Source organism: Aethalodelphis obliquidens, unplaced genomic scaffold (assembly GCF_003676395.1).
Source record: "Aethalodelphis obliquidens isolate GAN/ISIS:26980383/991018 unplaced genomic scaffold, ASM367639v1 scaffold71, whole genome shotgun sequence".
Lineage (NCBI taxonomy): Eukaryota > Metazoa > Chordata > Mammalia > Artiodactyla > Delphinidae > Aethalodelphis > Aethalodelphis obliquidens.
Window position 1 is genome coordinate 5,516,694 of NW_020838015.1, and position 19,761 is coordinate 5,536,454.

The window sequence follows — 19,761 nt, forward strand, 5'->3', positions numbered from 1 at the left end:
TGGGAGAGACAGGAATAGTGGATGGAGTGAGGATATGGTATCTCCCAGGAATTAACCACAGTGCATGAGGGGAGACAGGAATGATGAGTGGTGTGTGTTTGTGGGGGAAGGGTGGCATCTTCCAGGAATGCACCAGTTATGTGGGGGGGGGGGTGTCTACAGGAAGATTAGATGGTATGGTTGTGTGAGGAGATGGTATCTTCCAGGAATGAGCCACAATGATGGGGGATATCGCAGGAGTAATATAGTGAGGGAACTGGTATCTTCCAAGATGAGATACAGTGGTTAGGAGACAGGAAGCCATTGGAGTGATGGCATCTTCCAGGAAGGAACCACAGCACTTGGTGGGGGAATGCTACAGGAAGAGTGGATGGTGTGAAAGGGTGGTATCATGAGGCATGAACCACAGTGATTGTGAGAGGAGACAGGTAGGGTGAATGTTCTGGGTGCAAGGTATCAGGAAGGGATGAGCCATACTGGATGGGCTGTACACACGATAGATGAGTGATGTGGGGGATGGTATCTTTCAGGAATGAGCCACTGTGGATGGGGGTGGGGGACAGGTTGGTGCATGCTGGGTGTGAAGAATGGTATCTTCCAGGAATGAATCACAGTGTATGGGGGATACAGGAAAGATGGATGATGTAGGAGGATGGTATCTTCCAGGAATGACCTGCAATTAATGGTGGGGGACTGTCAGGAAGGATAGATGGCGAGGGGGATGCTTTCCTCCAATGATGTATCAGTTATTGAGAGAGACAGGAAGAGTGAATGGTATCTTAAAGGAATGAGCCAATTGATGGGGGATACAGGACTGAAGGATGGATGGTGTTGGGGGATCATATATCTTCCACAAATGAGCACAGTGGATGAGTGGAGATCGGACATGTGGGTATGGGGAGGATATATGTTCCAGAAATGAGTCATAATGAATTGGATAAAACAGGACCAATAGATGGTGTGGGGTATTGGTATCTCACAGGGGTGAGCCACAGTGATGGGGGAAGACAGGAAAGATGGATGATGTAGTGAATGGTATCTTTCAGGAATAAGCCATAGTGGATGGAGGAGACAGGAGATAGGGTTAGTGGCGGGGATGATGTTCCAGTAGCGAGCCTTAGTAGATGGGGAAAAATAAGGAAGGGGAGGGATGGTTTCTTTCAGGAATGAATCCTGAATGATGGGATGGATGGAAGGATAAATGGTTGAGGCATGGTATTTTCCAGTTATTAGCCACAGATAATGGCGGGAAATGTGAAGGTTGGATAGTGTGGGAAATGCTCCCCCACCCCAGTATAGGGAACAGGGAACAGCTTCTGAAGGCCCTGAGATGGGGAGATTGACACGTTTTAGCAATGAATGGAGAGTATACCTGGATCATAAAGATGCCATGAGGAAGTGATGGAATGAGAGTTTGGAGAACTCGTTGACAGGCTGATGGTGCAAGATATATTGGCCATATTCAAGACTTTTGACTTTTGCTGTGAATGTCACTGAAGGATTTTAAGCAGAGTGGGGTTTTATTTGTTTGTTTGTTTTTTAAGTTTTGGACTGTTAAAAGACTTAATTGGCTGTAATGTAGAGAAGGATCATGAGGGCCCAGGAGCAGCCGCCATTGTTTTAAGCCAGGTGAGGGACAGTGGTAGCCTGGACCAGGGTGGGAGCAGGGGGTGGTGTTAAGGAGAGAAAGTTTGTTCAAATAAATGCAGACAATATCCTTAATGAACTCTGACAAGCATATTAACCCTTTAGATTGCATTGGGATTAGCATGTTTGGACTAACCCATAATTTCCTAAAAGTAAGGGAAAAGTTTATTTTCCCCAAGAGTTAAAATCTGCATTCCTTCAGAAATTGAGTCCATGAGTTGTTTTTTTTCAAAAGCAATAGAACTGTTTTCCAGCCATGCTAAATTGTGTTTTAAAAAGGTAATGTCCTGTGAAGCATGTACGTATTTACGCCTGACTTCCGCTCTTGTTCTGTGACCAGGACTGCTAGGCAGTTTGCATCTCTCTTTGTGAATATCAATGTGACCTCTGAACCCCACGAGGTGTCCGCCCTGTGGTTCTTGTGGTATGTGAAGCAGTGTGGAGGCACCACTCGGATATTCTCCATTACCAATGGGGGCCAGGTATGGAGTGTCCATTCTCACACTAAACTTCATTTGTGATTTTGCCCTCATCGAGTGCAGTACCTTAATACTTGCTTCTATATTTTGAAACATGAGTGAATTTGAAACATGGATTTTTGAAACGATCTCCAAAAAACTTTTCTGAAAACAAAATTTCTCATTTCCTTTTCTTGTTCCTGAAAATAAGTTCACAACTAAAGAATGTTTCATTTTGAATTAATTAGGTTTGAGGAATTCAGTTCCTTCCTTTTGGAAGTAGGTAAAATTAGACTATTTATGTAGGAGGAGCTAAATTACTAAAATCAACTTATTTCCAAAAATTTCTAGTACTTGTAAAATTGTACTTCAAGTCATCTCTGTTCCAGACATGAGGCTTTTTGTCCCCTTCTGTGTCTCGGAGTTATTATTTTATGTTAACTGTTATAGAATGGAAGTGACTATTCTTTCTTCTAATTCAAGTGATTTATTGGTTACTCTTTCAATAGTAAATTCTACATTTTGGCTTCTAAATTTTTGCTGCCCACTAGCATTTGCCCAGCTTCCATACTACTTCCATTACTGATGAATGAACTCATTTGACTCACTGGCTGGACACACAGCAAACCAGTGGTGAAACCAGAATCTTAATTCCCTGATTTTCCAGATTCTGAGATTCTTTGTTTCAAGGCTATCCTTTATCGGAAGAAAATGGATATCTCTTTTCTAGGAATGTTATGCCTCGATGGGCTAAGGTTTAATTAGGATCAGTTTACTTCTAACTTATGTTCTGTTTCATAGTGTGAGGTGTAGAGTCCTTGTCAACTGAGTGAAATGTTCCTCTCCTTGGGAGATCTCCAGAAGTCCCCAAGTTGTTGTTGTGGTCCCAAGAGTTATTGCCCATTTGACCCTTAGCTTTAGCAAACTTAAGGCAGTTGCATTTTTTAAGTGTCTTTACACTTAGAAATCCCACATTACTCTTTTTAACCTATATTTTACTTTCTGAGGTATCGTGACTCGTATTTTATATTTACATCCCTCATTCAGGGGAGCCAAGATACTTCTAGGCAAACTCCACATGACCTTTTGGAGGGCACAGTTCACATTATGAATCTCAGACCATTATCACAGTATCTTTACAAAGAACTTAGACTTATCCTTTAATAGTTTAGTTCCAGAAATACTAGACGCGAAGGAGTGGATAGTGAACACAAATGGAAATAGTTCATGGTCTTTCCACTATACTAACATTCAAAGTAACTCTTGGAAAACAGAAGTCACATTATAAATTAAATGGTCCCAGTTTTGTGAGGAAGGATGGATCATGAATTTAGGGCTAAACTGCTTTGGGAATATTTTTATAAAGAACTGTGGTTGTGTCATTAGAACAATAGCCAGTTATTCAAGTGTAAGAATCATTCTGTGGCTGCTGACACAGGCTTTCTAGAAGGTGATTGTCAAATGTTGGGCTGTTCTTCAGTCTACCTACATGTATTTGTAACCATTCAAAGAATCTTCTACAGCAGGCTAAAAACATTCCCCCCGGTTCTTACAAAATGCACTGTATTAAGGACTGACCTTAGATTAAGCTGGAAGCATGACCATGGTGAGTGTAGCAGATGGCAGTAGGGCAGAGCACTTGTGGTCTTACAGAGCTGCTCAGGGGAACTATTTCACAATGTCTGGAGGAATAGGCAGATGCTTAGTCTTCACCCTTCGGACCCCGCAGTGAAACTTCCAGGCATTTTGGCAAAAATTTCTCAAGAGCTGAGGTTTGGATTCTTAGAACATCATTGGGTGATGACCAGGTGATCCTTGAGAGCACCATGAGCCTGTTCTGCCTAGACAACCCTGGGCTGGGACTTTAAGAAACCGAGGGGAGTTAGAAACCGCATCCCCATCTCAGTGAAACTGGAAAAAAAATAATTAATTAAAAAAAAAGAAACCTTCTGAAAGTTTAGATTCCCGTACAGACTATGAAGCCAAGGCCCCCCTACCCATCGGCTGCTGGGTCACATGTGGGCCTTTTTGGTTCCAAAAATCACGCAACTTCATGTCTGCTATATTGTTTGTGTCTTCTAATGAGCCTAATGCCAGGGCCTTGCCCATTGAAGGAGATCAATCAAGGGTTGTTGTCTTGAGTTGAACAATTTTTAGCAAAGAGAAGGTCATTATAGTTTGTGTTTATACTTGGAACATAAAGAATAAAGACAAAAGCTTCACACATAATCTCACCCCGTCTACTGTTAACATTTTAATGTATTTCCTCATTAAGATTATACCTTATAAGTGGTTTATATATTTTACTTTTTCACTATTAAATTATTTAAAATATCAAAAAAAAAAAAGAAACCGCATCCCCTGGGAGAAGTGCAGCATCCTCCCTGTCCCAGGGTTCCCTCCATGCACTGCACTCTTGGGCACTTGAAGCCCACGCACTTGCTGTTATTTGCATTCGGTCAAGGTGCCAGTGGTATAGGGGAACCTTCCTTCTGATTCCGTGATTTTATTTTAAATTTTTATTGGGGTATAGTTGACTTGCAATGTTGTGTTAGTTTCACGTGTACAGCAAAGTGAATCAGTTATACATATGCATATGTCCACTCTTTTATAGGTTCTTTTCCCACATAGGCCATTACAGAGTATTGAGTAGAGTTCCCTGTGCTATACAGTAGGCCCTTATTAGTTATCTATTTTATATATAGTAGTGTGTATGTGTCAATCCCTATCTCCCAATTTATCCCTCCCCCACCATTCTGTGATTTTATAAGCTGGTAACAGCTTTTCGTCACCAGACGCTGTGTAGAGCATGATGATTGAGGTATCTTGGTAGACTGCCTCTGTCCTAATGAGTTCTTCCAATAGTTAAGGGTGCAGAGGGTGGAGGTATGGCCTGTGACTTTCTGGAGGTTTCTGGTCAGTGGTAAATATGCTCTTCCTTCCTTGGGCTTTTATAACATTTCCTTTCCTGCCTGCCTTCTCCTGTAGGAACGGAAGTTTGTAGGTGGATCTGGTCAAGTAAGCGAGCGGATAATGCACCTCCTCGGGGACAGAGTGAAACTGAGGTGTCCTGTCACCTATGTTGACCAGTCAGGTGACAACATCATGATAGAGACATTGAATCATCAACTTTATGAGGTAATTCAGTTTCGTCAAAAAAGAGCGTATATTATGGGACTTCCCTGGTGGTCCATTAGTTAGGACTCCCCGCTTGCACAGCAGGGGGCACAGGTTCGATCCCTGGTGGGGGAACTAAGATCCTGCATGCCGCACATCAAGGCCGGAAAAAAAAAGAGAAACTTATATTAAATAGGTCTCCTGTCTTCTGTAGCTTCTAACTAAATATAATCCAAGCAATGGCGTAATTAATGCTGGCATATTTCTGACTCGGTCTTCCAAATTACCAGACTTGGTCGACTGCCTTATTCTGTTTTGTTGCCTCACAGTGGCCTCATACTGTACATTGTTACCGCTTACTGTCATTCGAAATGGTAAATGTGATGTTTCACGCTCCCTGCAAAGACTGCGACTCAGGTTTGAGATGGTATCTTGTGTCTGTGTGTTTTAGTGCCGATACGTAATTAGTGCCGTCCCTCCAACTTTGACTGCCAAGATACACTTCAGACCAGAGCTTCCTTCAGAGAGAAACCAGTTAATTCAGCGTCTTCCAATGGGGGCTATCATTAAGTGCATGATGTATTACAAGGAGGCCTTTTGGAAGAAAAAGGGTAGGTTGCACTTATTCATACTTAAATTGTATTAAGCAAAGACCATGCTCTTTTAGGAACATTTTATGCTACACACTGAACAGAAAAAAAGATAAGTGTTTCCAGCTGGTAGAGAAAGGATCAGAAATCTCAGTCTGTCCACTCCTCATAGCCCCGGGCAACACAAAATGACCCCAAGAGCGCTTGCTGGCAGTGGGGGGGAAGGAAGAGGTCCCTCTGGTCGCGGGACCACATTGCCCAGACCCCTGGCATATGTCTCACCCCTTACTCTTCATGAGCAGAGACAAAGGAGCACCACGGAAAGAGCACTCCTTTGAAGTTACACATCCCTGGGCTCCACTTGCTTACTAGCTGTGAGGCCTCAAATGACACTTCACCTCTCTCAGCCTCAGCCTCTGTGTAAAATGGTAATTAGACCTGCTGTTGGGGTGTTGTGAGGATAAAATGAGGCAGAGTCTGGGCAGATATGGTGTCTGTTGTTGCTAAGCCTTCAGCTCACACTCAAAGGATTCCTTCCTGCCACTTCTTCCATGGTTTCACAGGGGTGATTCCCTCTAACACACCCCCCTCTTTCCCATGTATTCCAGGACTCCAGGGCCATCTTCATTTTACTCATGCACTGATCATACCTGACCTTTATGTAAAGGTCACCGAGATGGGTCATTTTCTAATGTGTCTGGGTGACCAACCAAACATCCTTGTATAGTCAGTGTGTGTATTTAATAGTAAATAACTTCTAGAGTTGGGGCAAAGACCAATAGTTTAAGATTTGCCTTCCTCTTAGCAAAAGAGTTATATATATATATATATATATCCCTCTTAAATCTCTGGTGAGGTTACTCAATCTCCTATTGATTTTCTTCTGGTTAAGATTACTGTGGCTGTATGATCATCGAAGACGAGGAAGCTCCGATTTCAATAACCCTGGATGACACCAAGCCAGATGGATCGCTGCCCGCCATCATGGGGTAAGTTAGAGCTGGGTGTTCTGCATTTTTCAAGCTCTGTTGATGTATCGGTGTGTGTGCTGGCAGAACATGTTGTTTTGCACTAGAGCTCAAGCAATGCTAAATAACCCTACAGACAATTTATGTCATGTTTCCATGTATGAAAATATTAGAGTATGTGGCACAAGAACACTGAGAAACTTTACTAAAATTAACACCACTTTGAACTTGTGCCCATATGTTTCTTTCCCCCATAAACTTACACGTGGAGGACAGAGAAAAAAACGCAGCTAGACAGGCGGGATGGTAGACCACCTTGCCTACAGGATGTTGACAACCATTCTGGAATGAGAACTGTTTTATCCTGTAAAACCTTCCAAAGTTATGTTTTCTGGGCTTTATTCCTTTCTCCATTCTAGACATCACTACCTAGCAAGTGTCAATATGTTAATTGTTGGAATTCCCTGGTGGTCCAGTGGTTAGGACTCCGCGCTTTTGCCGCCGGGGGCCCGGATTCGATCCCTGGTCGAGGAACTAAGATCCCACAAGCTGTGTGGCACAGCCCAAAGAAAAAAAAAAAGAAAGTGAAGAAAAATATGTTAATTATTACCCTGGGAGATAAGATGGATGACTAATGAGGAAGTGCAGTTCAAAGGAGAACCAGGCCTTGAGCGTAGGGCACTTTTTCCAGTAGGTCACTCTATGGCTACTTCACCAGGGATGGTCCAGGGCAAGGTTCTGTGTCTGGAAGAGGAGAGCTCTTTTTCTCTCCTACCATCCCCTCACACAGCTGCTCTGCCCTCTGGAGACTAGGGGTCCAGAGAGGGAATCGGAGCTCCCACAAAGAGATTTCTAAGGAGTGCCGTAGCCTCCCAGTTGCCATGTCTTTTATTCCTCCTCAAAGCAATACAAGCAAAAGGGCTATTTATTCTACCACATTGCAATAAAAGAGCACAGCTTCTATAGCAGTCAGTGACTTTAGAAACCAGTGGTTTTCCCCTTCACCCCGAGGAGAGTTGAGCTCATGTGCATTGCATCACCGAAGGGAAATTACAAAATCAAGAGGAGCAGACCCATGACCCTAGGGACTTAGAAAAAGGCTATGCTACTGGACTGCCAACAAGACATTTTATAACCACTTCTCTGGCTGTAAAATATAAGAAATGGCACCAGCCTCCCTGGTAAGGGCAGGTGCTCACAATGTAAAGACTATAGGAACATTGCACCCTGTTCATCTCTGACCCCCCTGGGCAAGAAAATACATAGATTGTTTGGGCAGTTTGCCGTCGCCTTCTATGTGCCAAAAAAATGCAGGAGGTTGAGGTAGAGGTTTCAGGAGACTTGTCGGTCAAGATCAATCCAACTGTAGATGAAAGAATATTGATGTTCTTCTTGCCCTGGGTATTAAATATTGCGGCATCTGCTCTTCCGGCATTTCTTTACGTTTTTTAACAAGGACACGTATTGCAGAAGCCTTCTAGATGGTAATGGGCTTATTTAGGCAGCTCCTAGAAAGTGATACTCTGATCTGTTTTATCTGGACAATCGCTTCCACCCTGTTCTTGCCTTGAAGCTATATTGCCTCTACCCTGCTCTTTGCTCTAGGCAATGAAAGCCTTGAAGACAAGGGGTGGTATAATTGCCCAGCACTGTTTGTGATAACTAGTGCCTTTTGGAAACTAGAAAGGACCTTGTACTTTAGAGCTGTGAAATGTTCCCAACCCAAAGCCAGGATGTTTAATTTCTCCAATAAAACACCAAAGGAAGTTCAATGATAGTTGTCCGTTGTTACAATTAGATCAAAGAGGTTATTTCATTCATGACTTGAGATTTGACAGATATAGCCAAACCTAACTGCCCTTTATTTTTTTTTAACATCTTTATTGGGGTATAATTGCTTTACAATGGTGTGTTAGTTTCTGCTTTATAACAATGTGAATCAGTCATACATATACATATTTTCCCATATCTCCTCCCTCTTGTGTCTCCCTCCCTCCCACCCTCCCTATCCCGCCCCTCCAGGCTGTCACAAAGTACCGAGCTGATCTCCCTGTGCCATGCGGCTGCTTCCCACTAGAAAAGGGAATTGTAAAAAGCACCCAAGATCTAAAAGGGTTTTCAGATAAATCATTTAATCTTTTATCAGATGTTGGTGATTTTCACTGAAATACTGCATAAGTCTAAAATGATTGATTCTTGCAGAAACCTAAAATTTAACTAAAATCATTACCAGCAAGCCACGACATAAAGTGTTAGTTAAATCAACCAAAATCATGACTATGTCCCCAGAAGTTCAATGGTTCAAATTTCTTAACCAGTCCACAGCTTTGTATCTTTGCTTCGCAGAATGATCTCGAATAACAACTCTAAAGGAATTGCCAATCAAATTGAAGAACAGTTTAATTGGGAGGGGGGCTTGAGGGAGAGGATGAAATGCCTGTTTTCAGCCCTCACATTTTCAATCTCGATCTACTTGTCTTTTCGGTCTAGAACAAAAAAATACAATTTTAAAACTTTTTTTCAATGGAGAAATAATTTCATTGTCCTTTAGCTCATTTGGATTTTTTGAAAGCTTTCTAATAATAGCATAACTAAGGATTTCTTGTCACAATTCAATTCTTTAAAATATACATGCAATTAGTAATATCAGTATAATAAATAGAATCTATTTGATTAAAGGGAAGCAGAGAGATTATAACTGAGTTTTACTGAGCCACTGAATTTGAGGACTATGCTAGGCCAGTTTTCCAGGAAGCCAACTCCGAGATGGAGATTTGGGTGCAGGAGGTTCTTCAGGAACTGCTATGGGGACCACTACCTGGGGGGAAGGGAAGGAATCAGGATTGAGCAGAGGGAGAGGCTGGGCTCCGGTGTTGCCCCAACAGAGGCCAAAGCCATCCCTTGGGAAACTCTGGAGCGGGGATGGCCCTCCAGAGGTGTCTGCACTGAGACGAGGGGGTGGGCTTTGGTACCCACCACACTCCGGAGCCAGTCATTCTGGGAAGGGATGGGACCTTGCACCAGGCAGTTCTCTGCTACAGAGTGCAATTGCTAGGGAGGGGTTTGGTTGTGAGCTGAGGGTAATGAGCATTTGGTCCTGAAGAGGGATCTGGGTGGCCCACCATGGCAGCCACTACAGGCACTTTTTTTTTTTTGGCCACGCCTCGTGGCATACGGGATCTCATTGCTCCCCGACCAAGGATCGAACCCGTGCCCCCTGCAGTGGAGGCACAGAGTCCTCACCACTGGACCGCCAGGGAATTCCCAACAAGCACTTATTGATATTTGTTTTTCCAGCTTTTATCAAGTACTTGGCAGACAGCAACAGTCATTACCAGGATAATCATTTAAAGCAACATTAATTCATCTGACAGTTCATTTCCTACTGTATGCCAAGGACTGTGCTAAACTTTGGGGGTAAAATATTGAGTAGGAGGTGACCTGTTGTTTAGGATCCCACAGCCTAGCAGGGAGGACAGAGAGGCAGATGAAGACAGTCTGGCATTTGCTCTAGTAGAGGGAAATAATGGGAGGGTGTGGGAGAGTTTATTAATGCTGAGTAGGTGGAGGCAAGAACACTTTAAAGAGACAACTCTTAAGATAAACCACTGTCGCCTAATCGTTCAAATGTAACCTCTCTCTCCAGCTTCATCCTTGCTCGAAAAGCTGACCGCCTTGCTAAAGTCCATAAAGAACTAAGGTAAGTATTTACACCTGAAACGTATAAAAGGTTAGCTTTATATTGTGCTTGTTGCACTAACAACAGGATAACAGCATTACGAAAAATGCAATAATTCATTAATCTCAAAATCTCAACAAATCAACCTTTTTGTATTTCACTACGCCCCCTTGACTCAGTCCTTGCCCATATGCCTGTATCAATTTAGTGTCACATCTTTGTGTTCATTTTACAGTGGTTGAGAGGTAGGCTTTCCCAGTAAATGGATGGAGAAAAATCATTTTAAAAAGTTAGCTGTGAATAAAGCTTAAAAGGACAAGTCCCAATCACCTTGCCAGACCATTAGTCTTTCTCCAAGTTTCTCTGACATGTACTTTTTCTGAAAAGCAAATCTATACATGGGTCTTCCAACCTATTCCAACTTGTATACATAAAAGTATGCTCCTTTGATTATCTGGGGTACAGCTCTGATGTTCCCTTCTCCCAAGAGCTTCCCAGTAGAAAACAATTATTTTAGGACAATGGCTTTTTTCTTTTTTTCTCCCTTTCTCTCTTTCTGTTTTGTTGTATTCGTTTTGCTTTGTTTTGCACTGGAATCCTTTGTTCAAGTAAAATCTTACCTGGAACTCTTACCTGGAAACACTCATTAGGCTGTTGGGGGGCTGCCTCTGGACATTTCTGGGCTTCCCTTCTTTAGGGTAACCCTAAATCCTTTGTTAGCTTTTGAAGAAGACCAATACGCAGGCAAATGTATACTTCTCTCTGCATTCGATTTAAAAATTAAGCAGCAAATCCACTAGCAGCCCTTGCTTTGAGAGCTACTTTGATGACTTTGCAAGTCAGAGAAAGGCCGCAGAAGTTCCCACGTTTGCACACGGATTTGTTTATTTGAGCAGCCGTGAGATTTGATGTCAGGAAGGGGGAACCCTTTTGTTGTTCGCCTACTCACTCAATAGAGGAAGAATTTGGGGGTCCAGTGATGGGGAATGATTTGTTCAAGGCTCCACCGCTAGCTTCTGACAGAGTCAAAAATAGCATCGAATGTGTGCTTTTTTTCATTACGTCACACTAAGCTTGACATTTTCTTTTGGATTTCCTGCATTCCCTCCTTATTAATAGTAAAATAAATACCAGCCTGGATGTAGACATTTGGTTATGATTCCACATAGTGGCTAAACTTCTCAAAATTTTTATAAGGCAAAAACCCTTAAAACTCCGAATGTCATTGACTAAAGTAATGGTTCTCAGGACCAACTGCATCAACATTTCCCAAAGAATGTTTGGAAAATTTTTCTGAGGCTGGTAGATCATGATTTGGTAGGTTAGGGGTGGGGCCCGAGTACTTGTATTTTTTAACAAGCTTTTTGAGTGATTATGATGAGCAGCCAGATTTAGAAACCAGTGGGTAAATTCAACTTGCACAATGACCTCTTTTGGCCATCATTTAAAGTATGCTCTGTTGGGACTTCCCTGGTGGCGCAGTGGTTAAGAATCTGCCTGCCAATGCAGGGGACACGGGTTCAAGCCCTGGTCTGGGAAGATCCCACACGCCGCGGAGCAGCTAAGCCCGTGCGCCACAACTACTGAGCCTGCGCTCTAGAGCCCACAAGTCACAGCTACTGAGCCCGCGTGCTGCAACTACTGAAGCCCGTGCGCCTGGAGCCTGTGCTCTGCAACAAGAGAAGCCACCGCAATGAGAAGCCCGTGCACTGCAACGAAGAGTAGCCCCTGCTCGCTGCGACTAGAGAAAGCCCTCGCGCAGCAATGAAGACCCAACGCAGCCAATAATTAATTAATTAATTAATTAATTTAAAAAAAATAGTAAAGTATGTTGTGTTATTTTTAGAGTCCAGCTAATCAATCAGTGCATTGCTCCAACATCCTTATCTTATATAACTTTTCTAAAAAATTTTTATATTAATGGGAGGAAGGGATGGAGAAGATAATTTCCTGATGTGTTTGTATGAGCTAATCCTTGACTCATTTAATAATGTGAAGTATAGTAAATAATGACTTATATTTCTATTATTACTAGTTTATTGTTCATGAATGAAAAATTGCCTACGAAGTAGGTTGATTAGATTTTAAGGTTCACTCTTTTAACAAAGATTTTATTATTTTTTATATACTGAAAATAAGTGAAGCATTATTAAGTTTTTCAGAATAATGATTGTCAATACTTTTGTTTTCTAATTGACTCAAAATGTCAGAATTATTTCTTATAACACTCATGTGAAGTAGGTAAGAATCAGTCACCTATCTTATCGTAGCATAGGAAAGATGGTACCATACTTGGCTGAGGATGGATTTTGATTCAGTAAGTTTTTATTGAGCACTTACTATAGGAGGGATGCTCAGGAGAGTAGACCCTCGACCTGCCATTAATTAGCTGAGTGATGTTGAGCCAGTCTCTTCCGTGCACTGAGCCTCAGCCTCCTCATGTCTGAAATGAGGGGCTTGGATTAGACAGAGAGAGACAGTCAGGTGGACAGTAGTCTTGAGACTTCTTCCAGTTCTGCCTTTCCTTTATCATTATTGATCTGTAGTATGAACAGCTCCTTGAAGGAGCTGTATAAATGGTGTAAGTGTGAGCATTTGGATAAATTTATAAAGTTACATTTTGTCTCACATTATTCAGAGAGATTGGGGACACATTTAAAAAATATTTTCTAATATAACTTGGCAACATTAAATTGGCATCTTTTTTTTTGGATGTGCTGCACGGCTTGCGGGATCTTAGTTCCCTGACCAGGGATCAAACCCGGGCCCCCTGCAGTGAAAGTGCAGAGTCCTAACCACTGGACCTCCAGGGAATTCCAAAATTGGCGTCTTTTAAAATCTGTTTATTACTAATAACTATAACCTTCCCTTCCCCCCTTTCTTCCGAGCTCAACATTGTTTTGCCTTTTGTCTCTTTAGCTTCTAATGCTTGTCTTACAGATTTGAATTAAACCCTTTGCCATATTTTTTTACAGTTGCTTATTAGCCTGTAAAAAATATTTTGGAGCACTATTTTAAAAAGTTTTATTGGGGGCTTCCCTGGTGGCACAGTGGTTGAGAGTCTGCCTGCCGATGCAGGGGACACAGGTTCGTGCCCTGGTCCGGGAAGATCCCACATGCTGCGGAGCAGCTAGGCCCGTGAGCCATGGCCGCTGGGCCTGCGCGTCCGGAGCCTGTGCTCGGCAACGGGAGAGGCCACAACAGTGAGAGACCCACGTACCACAAAAAAAAAAAAAAAAAAAAAAAAGATGGGGACTTCCCTGGCAGTCCAGTGGTTAAGACTCTGCAGTTCCACGGCAGGGGGTGCAGTTCGATCCCTGGTTGGGGAACTAAGATCCCACGTGCCATGCGGTGCCGCAAAAAAAAAAAAAGATTAAATGAGCTTTATATGTTCATAGATCTTTAAAACATAAATATAGGATAGTTAAAAGGCACCATCATACTTACTATAGACTTGTAAAAGAGATTATTTTAGAATTTTACATATTCCAGAAAAGTGACTTAGAATCAACTCCTAAAACTGAATTTCATCTCATTTTCCCCATTTTAACTGAATAGATATGGTATTAGGTAGTGAAAGAGGCAAAAATGTAAAAGAGAAGAAAAATTCTGTTGCATCTTCAAAGCACATGACTGTATTCAGGAAAAGAGTTAATCTGAGTGCAGAGATTTATGGAATTGTTCATAAAGAAGGCCATTGATTTTCATTTTTCCCTTAATAAATCTAGTTCATTGGCAAGAGCCCTGGAACTCATTGTGTTTATTCTGTACTCATCAGTCATTACTTCCTTAACATTTTTTGGTTCTTTTTTATAGGAAGAGGAAAATCTGTGAGCTGTACGCCAAAGTGCTAGGATCCCAAGAAGCTTTACAAGTAAGAAATCCCCAGCTTTAATCCCTAGCAGGTTCTGCTCTGTTTGCTCTAAGTGGTAAAGCAAAGCGGATTCTGGTTTCCTGACAGTGTTATGAAGAGAAGGAATATGCTTACTGGAGGTTTAACTTCAGCAATCACAAAACACCATTAAAAGCTGCTGTCAGTGCATGCAATTTCTGATGCAGCAGTTTCCTGGGCTGTTTAAATGTTCACTGGATAACTGGCAGCCAGTTGTAATGAGAGGCGGGAGCTACAGGTATTATCTCCAGAGTGATTGAGATCAGTTCCCAGAGCAGAGGCCCTGCCCTCTTGTCAATGTCAAATGACTGCTGCAAAATAAAATCCCAGCTGTATCGTCATTTGTTGGTGAAGACACAGTAGTATATACTTGATAAGATAGACTGAATCTGGACTCTCTGCCCAGGTCAAAGTCATACTAATTTGTTTTTCTATCTGAAGACTCTATTCACACTTCATTTAGAAATTTCAGTGCTTTCAATCCACCACTGAAAGCAATTATGAGAAGGAAATTCTTTTTAAAGGCCCTACCAGATAGCTGGGGGCTCTTTCAGGGGATTATCTCTGAACTGTTCAAAGAATAAACTTGCAGAATGTGTTAGGGAAATCAGAGAAGGTTCTCTCATGTCCCTTGGGAAACATTTTTCATCTTTAATTGTTCCCTTTTTAGCAGGATTCCCATCCTTCACGTTTCCAGCTGAGAGAAGGGGTTCTGAAAAAAGCCTTTTTCTTAGACACTGTGCTTTTCTTCTACCTTCTCCCTCCCACCCTTTTTTTCCGGCAGTAATGCCTTGGTAGATGGGGAAGTAAAGTCTGTTATTTAGAGAATGCGGAGATTGGAGCAGACCTTTCCAGAACCTGATTGTTGATGGGGTCCTAAAGACTTCAGAATCTGCATGGAGATGCCCTGTCTTCCAGATATTGGAATACTTCACGTCTCTCCTGGGCAAGAGGTTGAGAAAGTCAAAGTATACACGTTTTGTCAGTTGGTACCTCACAAAAGGCCATTACTTGGTACTGTCGTGTTTCCCCTTAAGTTAGAAAAACGGTGCTGCTTTTCTTTTGGTACAGACTATAATTTTATTTCTCACAGAACACTTAAAATCTTCATCCTCATGGATTTTAATCATCTGTAGCTATCCAACGTCTTTGAATACTTTCCTTATATTTTATTAACTTCCCACATTTAAAGTCCCTCTTTCTGGAGGTAGAGAAGATTCATCTCTCAAGATTCCTAAGCAGTGCAGATCCTAACAAGGAGACATACACATGCCTTGAATCTGTAAATGAGAGACAGGAAGAGGTGGCCGTGAGAAGGCGACTAAATATTCTAGTACACGTGGTCGCAGAGCCCAGGAGCAGTGCTGCTTTTTTTTTCATGTAAACTTTCTGTTAAAGCAAAGTACATGAGAGCCTTTATTGTTGACTGGTGGCCTTTCAGCTTTGTCTTCCCTTTGAAATTTTCTCCCCATTTAACTGCAGCCGGTGCACTATGAAGAGAAGAACTGGTGTGAGGAGCAGTACTCCGGGGGCTGCTACACGGCCTACTTCCCCCCGGGTATCATGACTCAGTACGGAAGGTACTACCCAGACGCTATACCGGTTGATACAAGGCGTGAGCCAAACTTAGAAATAGAGAAGCAAAGTTCAATGGGAATTTAAAAAAATAGCAATCAGCATTCTTATTTCTAATGTCCCAGATAGTTTGTATATTTCTGGATGTCCATAGGAAAAGAAGTATGTCCATACATAGGACAGTAGCTGACAGCACATAAAATAATCATAGAGCACTGGTGAGGATTTCAGATGTTGGCGCTACGTGTGAGAATTCTGCAAGCTGCAGTGTCCTCCAAGGGGCCTTCTCGAGCTCAACTAAACATTTAGTCTCGCACAGCTACTCTAGGCTCCTGGACAGCAGTCTACATAGAAGGACATGGGCTAAACATGTCTTGCCAGCAGAGCAGCATCAGACATTCCTCTTCACGGGGAAGCATCCTCACTCACGGGGAGTTGACACGCGTGCAAGATGGGAGAGTTCACCTTAGCTTAGAAGCCCCATGCGTCACAGGAGCCATGGTCTCTTATAACAGCCTCATAGGCAGTGTCCAGGGTCCCCGCAAGGGACATGCCCAGTTACAAGATGTACCACACTCAAGAAAGCCCAAAGTTATAGACTCTTCCCAGATATTTACAATTCATGACAGTTTCCCATCCCAGATACAATTTACCAATGTGGGGATGCAAGAGAGCCATTTTTACCACAGGCAGTGCTGCCTGGCAACATATATGGCATTATACCTTCATCAGGTTTCTAGAGGAACAGAACTAGAAGGTTAACTCAAGGTCACGTGTGTCCACAGAGAAGGAAGAAGGGTTTGTTAACCCTTACCTTACATGAGCTTTTTGTTTGTTTTTTCTTGATTGAATTATTAAATAAGCAATGATTTTAGTTCAATTTTAGGTTTATGCCAGAATCAATCATTTTAGACTTGTGCAGTATTTCAGTGAAAGTCATCAATATCTGATGAAAGATTAAATGATTCATGGGAAAATCTACTTAGGTCTTGGGTGCTTTTTACAATTCCTTTTCCAAAGGACAGTTAGTATTGGCTATTTGTGTCAGATCTCAAGCTGAGAATGAATAGCCTTTGTTAGCGATAACTGTATTGATGAACTGGAGTGCTTCTGGAGTCTAGAAGATGGGATGAGGATCATGAATAGCTGAAGCTAAGGATTTCTGAGTTGGAAAAAGGCGTGACAGTGGGTTGAGGTGAAGGCCTTTGGGGCGGAGGTAACGGTTTAGGAGATTTCATGAAAGTGACTGCAGACGTGGCAGGAGTCAAAGCTGACAAGGTAGGAGGTGACAGTTGCTCTTCAGCCCAACCTTTCCGTGGGTCTCTTCACTAGGACCTCTTCATAAGAGAAGGCCCATTTTGCTACCCTCAGGCAGTCTCTAGATAAATCCATAGAAACTAACTGTACAGAAGTTTTTTTTTTAATTGAAGTATAGTTGATTTACAGTGTTGTGTTAATTTCTGCTGTATAGCAAAGTGACTCAGTTATGCACTTATATGCATTCTTTTTTATATTCTTTTCCATTATGGTTTATCCCAGGACATTGAATATACTGTTGTTCCCTGTGCTATACAGTAGGACCTTGTCGTCCATCCATTCTATATGTAATAGTTTGTATCTACATAACCCCAAACTCCCAGAGGTTGTTCTTTTTTTTTTTTTTTTTGTGGTGCGCGGACCTCTCACTGCTGTGGCCTCTCCTGTTGCGGAGCACAGGCTCTGGACGCGCAGGCTCAGCGGCCATGGCTCACGGGCCCAGCCACTCTGCGGCATGTGGGATCTTCCCGGACCAGGGCACGAACCCGTGTCCCCTGCATCGGCAGGCGGACTCTCAACCACTGCGCCACCAGGGAAGCCCACCAGAGGTTGTTTTTTAAGGAGATAGACATATAATCCTTCGGGTCTTTCCTTTGCTAGAAATCAGTTTCTCTCCCTGTCTTCCCACTCACCACCATGGTTCCTCCCGGCACCCTGGGAGTATCTGCATGGCTGGGGTCTGCAGTCAGATGTGATCTCATGAAGAACTCACCCCTGACTGTAGGTAGCAGAACGGGCTGCAAACAGGAAACATGCAGCACATAGATCTGAGTGTGATCTTAATGCACATTCTTATATTTCTAATTCTGGCTGGCTTGAAAAAGGTCATCATCACCTTTAGTGATTGACGAACTGACGGCCTGATTGTCTCTGGCTTGAAAGTTCAGATCCTTCGGTGCAGGCCCAGGAAACAAGGAGGAACCTTTCACCTTTGGCTGAGTTGCACGAGAGTTTTGGAAACAATCTGAGAGTTTCCTTGTCTTCTGCGGGGTAGATGAGGGCAGTGATTGGCTCATTGATCCTCAGCACCTTCCCAGGTAACTCTGTGTGACCTCTCTGTTCCCTTGAAGGGTGATCCGCCAGCCCGTGGGCAGGATTTACTTTGCTGGCACGGAGACGGCCACACAGTGGAGCGGTTACATGGAAGGAGCAGTAGAGGCCGGAGAACGGGCAGCTAGAGAGGTAAGACAGGAAGCCTAGTCACCCTCCCTCCCGAGTCCAGCAACATAGTTGGCATCTGGTCTTTCCAGATCTTACCACTGATGGTCTATATGTCCACTTCTCTGCCCCTCATTCCACGCACGAGGCTCATCTGTGGCCAGCAGGGCCTTGAATCTGTCGAAGCTACAGAACCTCATTCCATAATACCATGGCCACTTTCTTTCAGGTCTTGAACGCTTTGGGGAAGGTGGCAAAGAAAGACATATGGGTCCAAGAACCTGAATCAGAGGTAAGTTTGGCAGCTCCGTCTGCATAGACCAGGAATTGCACGTAAAAATCTCTCATCTTCTAGCCTCTGATGTCATTGTAGATGCCACTCTCCAGGGCAGATCCACGCACTGATTTTACAGATATGTTTTGCCCCTCCTTGTCCATGTAAGAGTTTTCTGCTAAAGATCTATGTTCATTCATCCAGGATGTTCCAGCTGTAGAAATCACCCACACCTTCTGGGAGAGGAACCTGCCTTCCGTGACAGGCCTGCTGAAGATCGTCGGATTTTCCACATCGATAACTGCCCTGTGGTTTGCGGCGTGCAAATTCAGGCTGCTGACCCGATGCTGAAGTTTCAGCTTCATGCTTTCTGCTTACTCTTTCCCAGCATCATCAAAAGCAAAATGTTGACAAATTGAAAGGCTGTGTCATCGGATCATTTTTAAGCGCACTGATTTAACCCCTCAGTTTAATCTCAGTGTATCACCTCCTTAATTTCTGTAAGATCAAACTCCATCTTGTGATTTGTCTATAGACCAGCTCGTATTGATTGGTAGAAGATAACCTTGTGATCAATTTCTTAATTTCAAGAAGTTAAAGTTGACATGCTCATAAGAAACAATTTCTGTGTCCTGTTTTTCTCCCCTTTAACACAAAACGTCTGATGAACGCAGAAGTGAAGCATTTAACTTTCTCCCTGTAGAGGCCGAGTAGGTTAAGGCCCAGCCTGTGACTGTCCTTTGAAGTCCTTAACAAAGGGTGAAGTGTAGGCCCAGACCCCAGAGACTCACAGCTTCCTGAGGTGAGCAGCTCCCACTTTGGAAGAGGGAAAGCAGTGGAGGTAGGATTCAGACCCTCAGACCAGTGAGGGGACAACATCTTGTGGGCAGCTGCCTCAGGAATCTCCTGACCACTTCTAATTCCTGTGAAGTTTCTAGACATCTAGGCTTCGTGCTGGTTTGTTTGTATTTGTCCTCTTTTTCTTCTTAAAGAGGACAGTGTTTACCAAGGCAGAATGCATAAATTGACTTGCTGTGACTTGACTGTAGCTCCCCAGGTGAGCAGACTCAGATAGTGGCAAGAGTG

At 43.0% G+C, this 19,761-nt stretch overlaps 1 protein-coding gene across 1 annotated transcript in view; it reads left to right on the plus strand.

Annotated features, from left to right (window-relative positions):
- MAOA (monoamine oxidase A) overlaps positions 1-19,294 on the plus strand; it is a 72,678-nt gene extending 53,384 nt beyond the window's left edge. The window contains exons 6-15 of the mRNA XM_027091297.1: positions 1,988-2,129; positions 5,094-5,243; positions 5,674-5,833; positions 6,705-6,801; positions 10,427-10,480; positions 14,276-14,333; positions 15,834-15,931; positions 18,314-18,425; positions 18,631-18,693; positions 18,880-19,294. Of these exons, the coding sequence (XP_026947098.1) occupies positions 1,988-2,129; positions 5,094-5,243; positions 5,674-5,833; positions 6,705-6,801; positions 10,427-10,480; positions 14,276-14,333; positions 15,834-15,931; positions 18,314-18,425; positions 18,631-18,693; positions 18,880-19,026 (1,081 nt within the window). The 3' untranslated portion in view covers positions 19,027-19,294. The remainder of the gene's footprint in view (positions 1-1,987; positions 2,130-5,093; positions 5,244-5,673; positions 5,834-6,704; positions 6,802-10,426; positions 10,481-14,275; positions 14,334-15,833; positions 15,932-18,313; positions 18,426-18,630; positions 18,694-18,879) is intronic.
- The last annotated feature ends 467 nt before the right edge of the window (positions 19,295-19,761 follow it).